The sequence below is a fragment of the Oryzias latipes genome, chromosome 8 (genome assembly GCF_053564925.1).
Source record: "Oryzias latipes strain Hd-rR chromosome 8, Olatipes_Hd-rR_3.1".
Lineage (NCBI taxonomy): Eukaryota > Metazoa > Chordata > Actinopteri > Beloniformes > Adrianichthyidae > Oryzias > Oryzias latipes.
In genome coordinates, this window is record NC_136244.1 from 8,347,878 (window position 1) to 8,362,709 (window position 14,832).

General features: G+C 38.6%; 1 protein-coding gene across 4 annotated transcripts; it reads left to right on the top strand.

The window, feature by feature from the left end:
• The first annotated feature begins 1,361 nt into the window (after positions 1–1,361).
• Positions 1,362–14,531, top strand: sp100.1 (SP110 nuclear antigen, tandem duplicate 1). Of its 4 annotated transcripts, none has more exons than XM_078951407.1 (17): positions 1,362–1,672; positions 1,774–1,922; positions 6,172–6,346; positions 6,468–6,659; positions 6,940–7,050; positions 8,732–8,865; positions 8,954–8,995; positions 9,091–9,130; positions 9,671–9,754; positions 10,470–10,583; positions 10,662–10,801; positions 11,411–11,479; positions 11,613–11,740; positions 13,757–13,856; positions 13,963–14,037; positions 14,137–14,280; positions 14,384–14,531. In XM_078951407.1, exons 1-17 carry the CDS (start codon positions 1,471–1,473, stop codon positions 14,468–14,470), a joined length of 1,986 nt encoding a protein of 661 aa, XP_078807533.1. In that variant the 5' UTR covers positions 1,362–1,470; the 3' UTR covers positions 14,471–14,531. The 4 variants fall into 4 exon arrangements, with proteins under 4 accessions (XP_078807533.1, XP_078807534.1, XP_078807532.1 ...); XM_078951408.1 differs by having other exon boundaries at positions 10,470–10,553; positions 13,757–13,874; XM_078951406.1 differs by having other exon boundaries at positions 1,364–1,672; positions 13,757–13,874.
• The last annotated feature ends 301 nt before the right edge of the window (positions 14,532–14,832 follow it).

Sequence of the window (14,832 nt, forward strand, 5' to 3'; positions counted from 1 at the left end):
TCTAATGAAAGAAAATGGTTAACTTCTCCACCTGGCAGGCTACGGGTATTACACATATTGAGCATATATGCTCAATAATTCAAGAAAAGTTATTGAAGATAAGAATTCAAGAAAAAACTTTTCTCTTTGAAAATGTGAAGGAATTATATGGAATAAGTAATAACAACCACTTTAAATACCAGCAGTCGAAGTCAGTAATAACGAGTACATCAGAGGGAACGAGTACATCAGAGGAACGAGTACATCAGAGGGACGGCTCATGTTGCCTGTGTTAGCGACAAAGTCAGAGAAGCCAGACTGAGATGGTTTGGACATGTTCAGAGGAGGGATAGTGGATATATTGGTAGAAGGATGTTGGAGATGGAGCTGCCTGGCCGGAGGGCAAGAGGACGGCCAAAGAGGAGATATATGGATGTCTTAACAGAGGACATGAAGTTGGCTAACGTTAGGGTAGAAGATGTTCATGATAGAGTGAGGTGGAAAAGGATGATTCGCTGTGGCGACCCCTGATGGGAAAAGCCGAAAGAGAAAGAAGAGTCGAAGTCAGTAATAAGCACAAGGTTTAAATGGAATCAGATGAATTTGACCCCACCGGAATCAGTATGTTTTTCAATTTACCATATAAATTCTGACATTTAAGTCAGATTTCTGACGTTGAGGTCAGAATCATGAGAAGTAAGTCAGAATTCTTAAAAAAGTCTGAATTCTGAGATTAGACTCAAAATTCTGGGATTAAATTCAGAATTCTAATATTAAAGTCAGAATTCTGAGAAAAAAGTCAGAATTCTGTGATTAAAGTCAGAATTCTGATATTAAACTCAAAATTCTGCCCTTTTTCTTTCTTTTCCGTGCCTCTAATCCTTTTGTTTTTTTCACTGTGCACATCTAGATTATTTTTTCTTGTGTTTGTGTGTGTGTGTGTGTGGGGGGGGGGGGCTGTTTTTAACAAAAAAATTAGGAAATAAAGTATGAAGCAGGACAATGTGAAGTGGGGGGCATTTGATGGCTATGCGGGCTCTGTGGAACCTGCTCATATTCTGCTGACTTATTTGAGGCACATCTTTTATTTAATGTTAAACTCTACAAAAGGGTTAATATGCATTTTTAATAAAGATTTTTCAACATGTATATTCAACTGTGCTTTATTTCTAATTCGTATTATCAGTAAATTAATCACATTCACTGGTAGCTCTATTATTATTACTATTATTATTGGTTTTTGTTGTTGTAGCTGTTTAATGCAACACTGTTATTTATATCCCACGTCACGAACATCGCACTTAAAATGAAGTGACTAAATAAGGCTAAAGGCGGCTCACTTAAAACATTTTTTTTATTATTTTTTTTTTATAGAACTTTTCAAAGACAAAAATACAAACTCCAGCAGAGGATGAACACACCACAAAATATATACTCACTAGGCTACGGGGGACTTAAAACTATTTTCTGTCCGTGAAACAAGTAAACAGCATGAGACTGGTCAGTGGATGGGTAGCTAGGAGGGCCAAAAAGGGTGAAGAGCCGAAATCTTTTACCCCGGAGAAGTTGAAATCCTTCCCTCTTTTTTACTTTCGCTTTCCAAACATCAGAGGAAGGAGGGCCGTGGTTTATCCAGGCAAGGGGCTCCGCCTGGAAGACGCTTTCTTTCGTGCATCTTCGCCTTTTCTTCACGGTAGAAAAACTGCTGGAACGTTCTCGTAATCTTTCACGGGGTGGTCTTCAGGTTGCATTTAGTGCGTTTGCGACATTATTTTTTTCCAAACGTGATTCCAGGAAAAATGGACCCGCTGGACTTTCTGGAATCTGCGCAACTCCAACAGTTTTTCCACTCTCGTAAAACTGAACTGTCCTGCCTGGAAAACCCGCAGACTTTCCTCAGCCAGCTCAGGGATTACAACCTCATCCCGGAAGACAGGTACAAGGTGAGACTCCCGCCATTTTTCGTTTTTAATGTATTCATCTGTTTTACAACGGGCGCTGGGAGAAAGGCGGGAAAAGGACGTCTTCATTTCAAATAGTTCTGTTTACGGAAGAAATGTTGTGGCAGAAATCTGGGCGGTAGAACATCATTCCCCGGAAACGGAAATCTTTTTTTTCCCTCGTTTTCTCAGAACATCAGAAGATTACACAGATCTCCTCATGGACAGAACGGAAAGAAAGAGAGGAAAAAAATAAATCAAAATCAGGATTGCAGTCTAATACAAATGTCATAATATAAAACTAGTGATTGACATACAGAATGCTATCTGCAATGAAAGTGCAAGTTTTCTTGCATTTTTGTTTTGCATAAACCTTAGTGATTTAAAATACAAACAGATGTATTTATGGAATGTATTGATGAATAATCGTCTGATTTAGAGAATTTGCTCTCGTAAATGAAACATTTGCCAGATATTCATTGCTTTGAGCAATAACAAACAAAAAACTTGTCCCAAAACTAATTACATATTTACATTCAATAAACAAATTATCAAGTATTTCTGTATTGATCTCACAAAGAACTGTTATTTTCTCAAAAACCAAAATCTATGCATAAGATTTCCGTGCATTGATCACAAGTATTAATGATTTTAAAATGGATTTCTTTGTATTTTGGAAGAATTGGATATTTTACAAACTGACATCTTAACTTGCATACTTCCTCCTTTGTGTAATACTATGAAATATAACTACTATTGGAAGATGTTGGAAACAATTCTCTAACAAACAAAGATGGTATAAATGAGTTGGAAAGTTTTGAATTAACTGATTGATCATCAAACTACAGAGATGGAAGTTGAACATTATGAACCAGACTGGAGGACATTTGGATTAAAGTCTGAGTGATCACTTCTATCACATTTTTATTTTGTTTTCTATCATTTAATACAAACTTCAAATGAGATCATGTTTCCACTGTCATTCATGATGTGTAATAATGACCAAATACCGTTATCAAGCCAATGTTTGTAAAATAATGATGTGTTCCTCCATAAAATATACCGACAGTTCCATATGGGAGTGTTGTGTGGACTAAAGTTTTGATTGAATATGAGTTTCTGGTACAGCAGGGGTGTCAAACTCATTTTCACATCAGCATAGCGGCTGTCCTTAAAGGGACAGATAAAACTTATACATGTAACAAAATGTAATGAAAAATAAACAGAACTACTCCTTAATGTTAAAAAACTCATTATTTATTATAACTTTTTAAAGTGACAATTACAGTTGCATAGTTGCATGTTTGCTTGTCACTCTAGCAAGTCAATCAAAATCAATCAAAACTTTATTTATAAAGCACTTTGCACATAAAAATATAACACAAAGTGCTTTACATTAAAACACAACAAAATATAAAAACAAGCATGACGATTAAAATAAACAAGCAAAAAAATAAATAAAAAATTAAAATAGGGCCCCTCTCCCCGTACCTAGCCCCCTACTCCTTTCACCCCCCCCCAACTGATGGGGAAAGGCAATGAGAAATAGGTTGAGCACGAAAACAAGATGTTGGAAACGCTAATAATTGGAATCTCCCTCTCTGTGAACAGCCGCATAGACAGCCAAATGCAGCATCACAGGCGGGGACCGCTCCACCACAGCAAGGTGGTGATGCAGTCTCCTATCCAGAGCCGCAGTGGCTGAACAGCAGCCGACCCAGAGGGAGAGGTTCCAGCTGAGGAAGCACCGGAAATAAAAATGAGAATCAAAGAGTAAACATATTGATAAAAACAATAAAATATAATAAAGTAAATTTAAAAAAGCAATAAAAAGCAAAAAAATAAGGTTAATTAAAATAACTCGTTAAAAAGCTAGTTCAAGTTCATAAAACAAGATAAAGTGGATAAATAAATCCATATAAAAGTAGTAAAAAATTAGCTAAAAGACAGGTTAAACAGATGGGTCTTGAGCCTTTTCTTAAAAGCATTTATGCTCTCTGCAGCTCCCAGGTCCTCTGGCAGACTGTTCCACAAACGGGGGCCATAGTGCTGAAACGCAGCCTCTCCATAAGTTTTAGTTTTTACAATCGGAATGGTTAACAGACCAGTGCCAGAGGATCTCAGGGTCCGTCAGGGTTCATACTTTACTAAAAGATCTGATAGATAAGAAGGCACAAGACCGTCAAGACATTTAAAAACTGTTAAAAGTATCTTAAAATCCATCCGGAAGCATATGGGGAGCCAATGCAGGGATTTTAAAATTGGGGTGATGTGAGCCCCCCTCCTGGTCTTGGTAACAACTCGTGCAGCAGAATTTTGGAGAAGCTGAAGGTTAAGCATAAATCCTTTTAAATTTTGTCCGCTTATTAAAACCCAAATAATCCACTAATAAGGATCAAGCTGTCCATGTGCATAAAGGAAAACAACTTGAAAGATGTAACATTTTACAAAAAAAGGCTGCATAGAGCCTTGCATCCAACTGATGGTTTGATGACAATTTTTCTGCATTCACACACAAGACCTGCAAACATTGAATAATTACAACAGCAGCTACACATAAATAATATGTAATCGACAAAAAAAATTGTATTTTAAGAAATTAAAAACTTTTCTGCTCTCGCGGGCCACATAAAATGACATGGTGGGCCACATTCGGCCCCGTGCCTTGAGTTTGACACATGTGCTGTACAGATAAACCTGCTGATACACCAGGAAGTTTTCTTCAGTTAAAATCACATTTTAGCATGAAAATACCCCCTAAATGAGAGAACATTTTTGATGGTATATGAAAAGATCCAAGCCAATTTGTTTTAATCATAGCATCCAAACTTTCAAATCTATGGCTTTTAAGTCCACCTTCACTGTAATCCTGAATTTTTCTTTTTTATGCAATAAGTTTTGTTTTTCCATATGAGTTGAATTCGGCCTGGTTTATTGTTTTCTTTGTAGATTTAGGAATTGAGAGTGAATATGCTGGATGAATTGATAAACATTCCAGTTTAGTGAGAAACGCTCTGTCCAGAATAGAAATGTCACGCTGTGAACACACGTTCAAATTGACTTTACACTTTTCTAAAGTTTCCATAAATTCATTTTCTCCATTGTTTTGCTATCTTTGGTAATGTAAAAACCAAGATATTTCACAACAGTCCTTATTGGTATGTTCTGAATATTGTATTGGCAATAATTCACACTTGCTGAGATTTAGTTTTAAGCCAGATGCTGAAGACGAAAAAAATCTACATTCTGAATGATCTCAGGTATTTGATGATTGTCCTTCATGAATATGACCGTGTCATCTGCCAGCTGAGTGATTTACTTCTGTTAATATCCCACTCAACGAAGGACCTAGCCGTTGTCGACCGAGAAGGCCGGGGCCATTGAAGGATGCAACCCTCGACTTTGGACACATCCTCTAATTTTGTACTAGACTAGAGAATACAATTCACTTCTATTTTTCTGCCTCTGTATTCCCTACTTCTGCTCAGTGGATGAACACACCACCCTCCTCTTTCTCACCGCGTTCGCAATAAGTCAATCAGCAGGATGTCGTACATGTTAAAAATAAACGCTGGAGACGATTGCGTTGTTTAAAAAGTATAAACGCCGCTCAAAAGTTCATTGCAGTTCAGTTCATTGCACACTCTTTAAAGTGAACGACAATAGCCGGCTTCTTCCTTGGAACTGTTTTTTTAACTGTGCTTCATTCTTTCTTATTTCTTTTTCTCTTCAAGCCGCTCACAATTGTTCAATACGTGTTTGTTCTGAGCAGGAGAAGGGTAGTGAAAGCTCGTTACACGCACAGCAGCGCGTGAATGGTTAAAGAGCGCCAGGTTCAACAAGAAGGCTAAAATAGACAACATCAACACAAATTCAATTCAATTCAGTTTTATTTATATAGCCCAAAATCACAACAACAGTCATCTCAGTGGGCTTTGTTCATTTCTGTACGTTTCACAAACACGTACAGAAATGAGTTTTAATTTTATTTTCTACATTTTGTCCTGCTGTTTTATGCTTTATAGAAGGAAAAAATTAAATATTTTAAATGTGTCAAACAATGCATGTTTAAAGATATCTGCTTTGTGGCAAAACATGTATTGATAAAGCCTTGTAACACACAAACATCCAGAAGTGAAGGCATTTTTATGGGTTTGCTGGTGCTTCATGGACAAACTGAAACTTGCTGAGTGCAGCTCTGTAGTCTTCATCATTCTAGTTGATAATGTGAATTATCACTCTTTTCATGCAGAAAGTGATCAAAATGAAAAGCAAAGATAGGAGGCGAATGGCCATCTATGAATTCTTAGACTGGATGGAGAGGGAGAGGTCAGAGCACATCCCTTTGTTCTGGAGGTGTGTCTTCAAGGAGATCATCTTAAGCCAGTACCCCATCTTTCGACTGATGCGCAACAGCCTCATGGATGGTAAGATGCTTTGAAAACACAACTATTGATGTTTTCTGTGCTTTGACAGTGGTTGTTAGAAACAAAAGGCAGAAATGAACCCATTGTTGAAGGGGATCAACATCGCTGTTTTTCTTCGCAGGATCTTTTCAATTCGACGAACGATTGCCTCCAACTGTGGAAAAAGAGGAAAAAGGGATAAAGGAAGATAAGGAGGCCAGATCAGCCAACATCAAAAGGAGAAGAAGCAAGAGCACACGTGATGATGAAGAGCAGCTTGCTACATCATCCCAGATGACTCCACATCAGAAGAAATCCAAGAAAATAGCTTTCGGTTAGTCATTTCTTTGCGTTAAGAACATTGAAATTCACTAAACAAAGTTTAGCATAAAGTGTTAATACTTACAAAGAAGGCTAAAGAACCCTCTTCTTCACAAAAAAGAGGCAGAAATGTTGATTCAAGATCTGTGGAAGTCTCCTGACAACAGTATTTCTTGTCAAAGCCCAGTTCTTTAGTAATTCAACAAGCTACATATTGTCCTATTTTAAATGTGTATCAGCAGATTTTCCAGCCTACGGTAATTACAATCTAGATCCAATTTTTCTCTCTCCAGCTTCCCCAAAGAAAGGAGAGGAGATCTGGACCTGGCCTTTCTTTAAGAACCAACTGCCTGTGACCTGCGGAAGCATAAAGGGAATACTCAACCATGACAAACTAGCTAAAGGTTAAACATCAAAACCACATGCATTATGGGAATGGTTTAGTTCATACTAATGTTGTTTGGTTTTGCTTGAAAATGTCCGTGAGAACTGCAATGAACCTTTGAGCGGCGTTTATACTTTTCAAACAACGCAATCGACTCCAGGGTTTATTTACACAAGTAAACACAAAATGTTGTGTTTTAAATTAGCATGTTTGTAATTCAGCAGAAAAATATTAAACCTAATTTAGTTTTAGAAAAGTGATTGGTTGCTCATAAAGCTGACTTCAGTTGCACTGGAAACACACCTGAACCACACCTGAACCAGGTCTTGGGGTAAATTAGGGGTGTGACAATAACCGCATCACCGCGGTGATGACTTCATCACCGCATCACTCCACTTTTTTCTGTGAAAGTTTTATTTATTTTAGTTAGTTATTTTAGTTAGTTTAGTTAGTTAGTTCTGCAAATGGTGCGTGATGGAACTATAATAAACACAATAAACACATTCATCTTTGCTGATAATTTACTTTTTCTGCTAGCCCTGTGTTCAGACTTCAAGGGTTTCTGGGGGAAACCTTTTATTAGTGTTCTCCTTCACTCCCTTCCCCGCAGCTCTCACTCCCTCTACGCTGCACGCTGCGCCCTCCCTCTACTTACACACACACGCGCGTGGCTTCAGAAACACACTACAAACTTACTGTGTTCTAGTTATTCATTTCCATTGTATTCATTTCCATTACAAGCTGCGTGCGTCCTTAAGTGCGCGACTCGGCCGCCTGCCGGAGTATTTTGTGTTGGGGGGGGGGGGGGGGGGGGGTGTTATTACTGTTGTCATTCACTCCGTAACACCAGACATGAACGCGCACTGTTAGATTTCCATGAATATCACTACATGTTTTGTTGTGGAACTTATTTGTGCAGCGCAACGTTACGTGTCTGTATAAACAAAGGCGGAGCCTCCTGCCCCGCGTTCTTCATGGGTGTCAGGCTTCACGGCTACCGGAAAGGTGTCAAAGTGTCTGCAGTCTCGTTTACTGTATTACGTGGCAATATATAATATTCTGAGAAGATGTCTGTACCAGGGAGCACAGGTGAAACTCGCATGCAGCTCCAGAGCGGTGCGCTGCAGAAGAATCAACACGCACCCCCAACACACTTGTGTGCGCTACGTCCTTCTACACACGCAGTGTAGAAATAAATAGTTAGTTCATTAGTTAGATCGGTAGTAGTTAGTTGTTACTGTTATTTGTTAATAATGAATACTGCGTTGTCATTGCATTCATTTGCGACGCGGCCGCTGGGGGATTTTGTGTTTGGCGGGGGGGCTGCAGTTAACCGCACCCCCTGCTGGTTCATCACCGCGGTGATCAAAAATCCCACACCGTCACAGCTCTAGGGTAAATGTCCATTAATGTCTTCACATTGCTGTAAAGATTTGTTGCAGTTTTCCCAAATACTTGTTGGCAATTGATGTTAACAATGGCTTAAGAAGTAGGTTGATTTAAGGGCTATTCCTTTTTCAGACAAGACGGTGTCCACCACAATAAGAAAAAAATGCCTGTTTTTAAAACCAGAATGGTCTGTTTATTGAAATCTGATTTTGATGATAGGAAAAAGGGCGAACCCTTTTTCTATATACCTGTAAAGTCGAGTTCTATCGTACATCTGTAATTTTCCCTGCAATTTCCGATTTATGTTTCAGGCGAAAAATGCATCAAAGTAAAGGATCAATGGTTTACTCCTGCTGAGTTTGAAAAGTTTGCAGGAAAAGAGAAGTCCAGGAACTGGAAATCGAGCATTAGGTGTGAGAACATCACCCTTGGAAAGCTGATTCAGGTGCATCTTTTTGGAATTCTCTTTCTTTCCCAACATTTACTTGAAAGTTGCTTTTCATTCAAACTTGATTTCTTGCATTTCCTTACAGGAGGGTCACTTGAAATGTGGCACATTCAAGAGAAGTAAAATGGTAAATAAAACAGAAAAAGATGAATAACCACAACGATAAAAACGTATTTAGTGTTCAGCCAACGTACAGCGACTAATTATCTGTATGTCTAACAGGTCAGGAAGTCGCTGTTTTCAAAAAGGAATACCACCCAAGGTTTGTTGCTTTAAAGATGTGTGCTGCTTCCAGAACTACTACTTTCTAAAATTAGCTGATTCAGATCATCCTGTGCCGTGCTTTTTCTGATTGGTTCATTTCTGAGGTAATGGCTTTTAGTTGGCTGCTTTCTCAAAAGTGTGACCCACGATCTTATACACTAGTTTACAGTTTAAGTCAAGTTATTTGAGATGCAAGCCTGTTTACATAAAATCATTTGAATGTTGACCACATACAGCAGTGGATGCAGTTTATTAGTTACAGTCAGAAACAGTTTGCATTCCTTTTTGTTGATTATCTTTCAAAGTTACTGCTGATTAAGGTGCAGATCCACACTTTTAGGGACGTAGTTAATAGTTACTGTTTTTGTTGTTGCTGTTTTCTTTTTTGGCCTGCTATGATCTGCAGAGATGGTGCGTCTTCTGTGAAATCTTTTTTTTTAATTCACAAACTGTACGCTAACATCCAGAAGCTTAACAGGACTAAATCAAGGGCAAGGTTGATCTTTCAATTTCTGATATTTGTCTAAACATCCTTTAGAGTCTGATGAAGATGAAGATGAAGACGATGACCCGGAGTTGCAGGTTTTATCCAGTAATGAAGAAAATTCCACTACTGACTCAGGTGACTAAAAACTGTCTTGGTAAAGTTGTGAACTTATGCCTTACTTTTAAGAAGTTTGAAATATTCAATACATTTCGTTCCACTTGTTGTTGATTCTTCACAAAACATTACAGTTTTATATCTTCATGTTTGCTGCCTGAAATGAGGCAAAAGGTTGATAAGTTCAAGGGGGCCGAATACTCTCGCAAGGCAATGTGTGTGTGTGAATATATATATATATATATATATATATATATATATATATATATATATATATATATATATATATATATATATATATATATATATATATATACACATACATATAATTTTTTTTTTGTAAAAATAAATAAAGGCGTATAAAGAACCCCAGTTCTTCAATTTTCAGGTTTTCAGTATTTTTTGGCCCGTTAAAACATTGGACTGGAGCTGGTCCGTGCCAAGTAGCCCCAGATCATGAACCTACCACCACTTTGATTGTTGGTTACTGCCCACTTTTCCTGTTTAGCTTTTTCCTTTTGAAATACTTTTACTTACCTGAGAGGCAATTCCAAATGTTCTAAACGTGCAGCAGATAAAGCAGTATTTTGTAATCTCAAAAAGTTATCTTTTTTCAATCCTACAACTTTAAAGGAAAAAAATCCTGTTAATAAAAGAAATGTTTCCATAGGGTTTTTTGGCTAAAAAGGGAAATGTTGTTATGAACACCTTTCTAAAAGTTTGCCTTTATTCACAGAAACAGAGGAATCAAACAAGCAACCAGAGATTCAATCTGACAAAGAAAATGCTACGTTTGAGGTCTCATGTGGACAGTTTTTGGGTATTTTACACAGCTACAGATTTTTATCAGGTAATCCTTCCAGCAGCGAGGGAAAAACCTGCTTGTGTTTTGTTGTCAGAAACATTCAGCTCAGTTGTTCTTCTTCAGGGACACGTGGGTTGAGTATTCGCACCGAGGATAAATGGATGAGTCCTGTGGAGTTTGTCATGGAGGCAACATCTCAGACCGACGCCACCTGGAGGAAAGACATTATTTACAACGAAGAACCCCTCAACGCTCTCATTGAGGTACCTGTAGAGGCCCTGTCAGCCAGTCCTTTTGCACACGGTGCAGCAAGCATTTTGTCCTCTAATTTTGACTTTACTTGCTTTCGTTTATTTTAACGCACACGAGAGGAATGCTAGGCTAGGTTAGTACAGGCAGCATTTTGGGATCATCTTCCTGGTGCTACAGTCTTGGCCAGCTAGTCCCACCACCAACAAAAAAACCAAATTGTTTTTACTACTTTACTAACACTGGTTATGTCACTAACAGCACAAATATGGTAACAATGGCAACTGTTAGGTTCACACCATTGACTGTAAAGGAATTGAGTGACCCCCCCCCCCCCCCCCCCCCCCCCCCCGCGTTCTAAACAATTGTTTGACTGTAATTATTGTTTGAAATTCACCAACTTGTTTTTAGAAGATAAATGTGATTTGATTGGACATATTACAAGGTGCTTGAATTAAAAAAAAATTAAAGAAGGAATATAACAAGCACATTGAGTTTTAAACGTTTTAAACTAGACAAGAAGACTAGACTTGAGATTCTTTCTGCTGCAACATTCAACTTTATTTTTAACTTGAGGAATTCGTTTTTTGCTCCACTATAGTCGTTTTCTTTTGACTTTGCAGGCAAAAGTTTTGTCTCTCCACTCACTGCTATGCAAATGCCGCAAATGCAAGGCGGAGCTTAAAGACAAGGTGAGTGTTTTTTCCATTGTGTTCTGTTTTACATCCTATAGAAGTAGAATGTAGACTTATAGAAATAAATGTATTCATATTGTAGACCTGTCATGTAGTTATTTATCTTTTTTTTCATTTTTTATCTTGGCAGGATAATCAGAAAAATGATGACGAGTGTTACATCTGTGAAGATGTGGGAGATCTGGTCGTGTGTGATCACTGTCCAAAATCTTTTCACCCGAATTGTCACCTTCCCCATATAGAAGAAGCAATGATGAGGTGAGCTTGGCTGAAACAGAACCTCATCAAAGATTTATTTTAATGTACAAATTAGAAATCTCAATACAGACAAGACCACCTTAACGCCCCATTTATATTTGGAAATCTGGAGGAATTTAACGTACAATTAAAAAATCATGTTCACCACCAAACTGATTTTCAAAATCTCACAAAGATAGGGCATAGAATGGAAGCAAAATGCCCACAGCCTTCTTCCCAATGAGTGGATGCTTCCTCTCCACACTCAGCCAGAATTCAGGGAGTGTCTGTGCTGTAAACTTCATCCTCAGGGTGGAGTCTGACGTGATTTCAATGAACTGATCCTCCTCAGAAGAGCTAAAAATCAGCAGCTGCTGCTGCATTAAATGGATCTCTCAGCCAGTCGTATTCAGCACTGTTGTCTGGGAAATATTTGAGAAAGAATCTTTGCGGGGAAGACACGTACAAAGTGAATGAGCCTTTATACAAAGTATAAATAAAGTAAATAAAGGACCATTCACTTGTATGTTCTCAAGCTGTCCGGCGCGCCTCCCTTGGTGGGGGGTTAGGTTCTCTGACTGTGGTCAGAGATCTTCTCCCGGGCCGAACGCTGATCTTCCTTCAGTGCTCACTTCCCTCAGAGCCTCCAGATCAGGTTAAACTAAAAAAAACAGTTTCAGTTCTTTGAGATTATCTTTTTCTTTATTACTTTTTTACTTAATTCCAAAAACGCAGACTGTGCATGTATGCGCTTTACACGGCACACCCCCCCTCCGTTTCTGCAGCATGCAAGATCAGACAGCCTGGTTTCTGCACACATACACACACACTCATCCCACAACACGTCCATTTCTCCATTTTTCAACAGGTCTGATCATAGTTGCAGAGAAAGGCAGGTGTAGGTATCCAATCCGTACCGGTCGCGTGTGCGAAATCCGGGCAGCATTACCGTCTGAAGACATAATTATTATCGTTAACGGCAGCTTTACCGTTCTTTTAAGACTTTGAAACCACTGTTAACAACAATTATTACGTCTTCCAATGTCACAATTAGAATTTGGTTAATGTAACTGATGTAAAACCCGTGTTTTTTATGTTCCGCCGCGGAAAAAATTCTGACGTCCAAACATTAGTCCCCCTTCCTCCTCTCCCAGCCTTCTCCCACCGGGTGACTGCCCCCCCCCCCCCCCGAGATGCCTCTGCGTCCCACAGTTTGAGAACCACTGCTTTAGATGGACAAAAGGATAGGTATGATGTTCACATCTGCCGGGTATCGGTCCATTTTTGGGGAGGTTTGTGACAAGTTTGCAGTTTGTTCTCTTTCCAAATAAAATAATGTTTTTTAATTATTGCTTCGGCTCCTGTTCATCTGCAAAGAGTAGGAAGACTTGGTTGTGTCTCCTGGATAAATTGCCTTTGGTGTGGTGTAGTCCCACTCCAGTCATCTTTTGATCTATTTGGAAAGTGTCCCCACTTATATTTTAATTACATTTATGCCGTTTTAAGCCAAAATTAAAAAAAGAAACTGTCTCTTCAAAGCGGCAGGAGTTCATTTAAAATTCTTCTTGAGTTGTGGGTGGGACCTTTGACAACCCCACCCCCTCTTCCAAACACCCATCTGTTTACGCGGCCTCCCTCTAGCTTACGGCCCCACACTCCCCCAACCGACAGATTACCGGCGCAGCAAAAAAGACGAGCCATATTTGAGCTTTCCAGCTGTACAGTTTTGAGCCAGATGTCAGCTCAGACGAGGAAAACAAAGACGTGCATGGATCTACTTGTCTACAAGTGCATCAGAATGGAGTGAAGCAGGGAGCTTGTGGCCCACCAGAGTGTTTTAACGTCATAAATACAATCTTTTTCCAACAACGTTTTTTGTCTGCTCCTGATTCATAACTTCTATAAAAAAATACTCAGAAATGCAATTTTAAGGTAAATTTTCTTTATATTTGTTCTTTATTATGAGGAAAACGCCATAAGAACATGTTAAAAACACAATTTGATGTCTTTTTTTTGTCTGTTTGTGTGTTTGGGCAGTGACAACAACCCGTGGATGTGCACCTTCTGCATTTTCAAAACCGTACAAAACAGCCGCTACAATGACAAGCAGAAGAGAGAAGTTGTCTTGTCCCGTCAGGTATCTCAACACATTGTGGTTAGTACCAGTGTTTTTTTTTGTTTTTTTTTTTTGCTGGTTTTCTTTATGGATCTCTGCTCTCATTCATCTCTCATCTTGTTCCCAGGAATGCCAGTATCTGCTCCTGTTCCTCAGAAACACAGACAAGGAGCAAATATTCAACACAAACCCAGAGCTTAACGTATGTCTTATATTTTGTAGCTTTGCTGAAAAATTGTAGTTACCTGGTGTTAAAAATCAGAAGCATAAATCTAACTTGCATTTGACTATATGTTTGCAGTTGGAAAACTACAGATGTTTTGTTGAGACTCCAATGTGGCTCGGCAAAATTACTGACAAACTTCAGGAGAATCAATACAAGACTGTCGGCCAGTTTGAATCAGACATCCAGCTCATCTTTTCCAACTGTGGTTGTTACAACCGGGTATGTGGACATAAATATTATTTTTATTTAAGATATGGATGTAGAAAAGAGTGCTTTAAAAATGTAGTAACTGGTAAAATAACAGGCGTCTCTTCTGTTGCAGGATAATGCAGAATTCCTGGAAATTGGCAAGAGATTGAAAGAGACATTTGACAAAGAATTCAAGAAGGCCTTCAACATCCATGACTAAACCGTTGTGTACTCTGCATGTTTAAGATTGCCACTACATTTGCACAAATTCTCGATCGTCAGCAGATTTTTGTTTTCATTCTATAATATTGGACTTAGTTTTCTATGAAGATTTGCACTTTGAGGGTTTAAACAAGAGAGAAAAGTGTGAAAAAAGTAATGTTTGTCTGAGAAAGGAGTATAAAGTGTGTGATTTTACTGCCTTAAAACATCTGTAATCCTACTTGTTGGATTTCCCCTATGGTGGGTTTTTAATGGAACGTAAACCTTGTTATAAATGAGGGAACTCTGTAGTCGATGCTCAAAATTCTGTCAAAATATTTAGTGCAACTTTGGTTACCTACAAAGCTGCAACGCTTGAAG

What these genes read in the sequence shown, in the direction of transcription:
- sp100.1 (XM_078951406.1), top strand. Translation starts at nt 1,471, where the DNA reads ATGAGACTGGTCAGTGGATGGGTAGCTAGGAGGGCCAAAAAGGGTGAA. An exon ending in CCCTTGGAAAGCTGATTCAG is followed by an intron (nt 8,866 to 8,953) that starts GTGCATCTTTTT and finishes ATTTCCTTACAG; the next exon opens with GAGGGTCACTTGAAATGTGG. An exon ending in CATTCAAGAGAAGTAAAATG is followed by an intron (nt 8,996 to 9,090) that starts GTAAATAAAACA and finishes TATGTCTAACAG; the next exon opens with GTCAGGAAGTCGCTGTTTTC.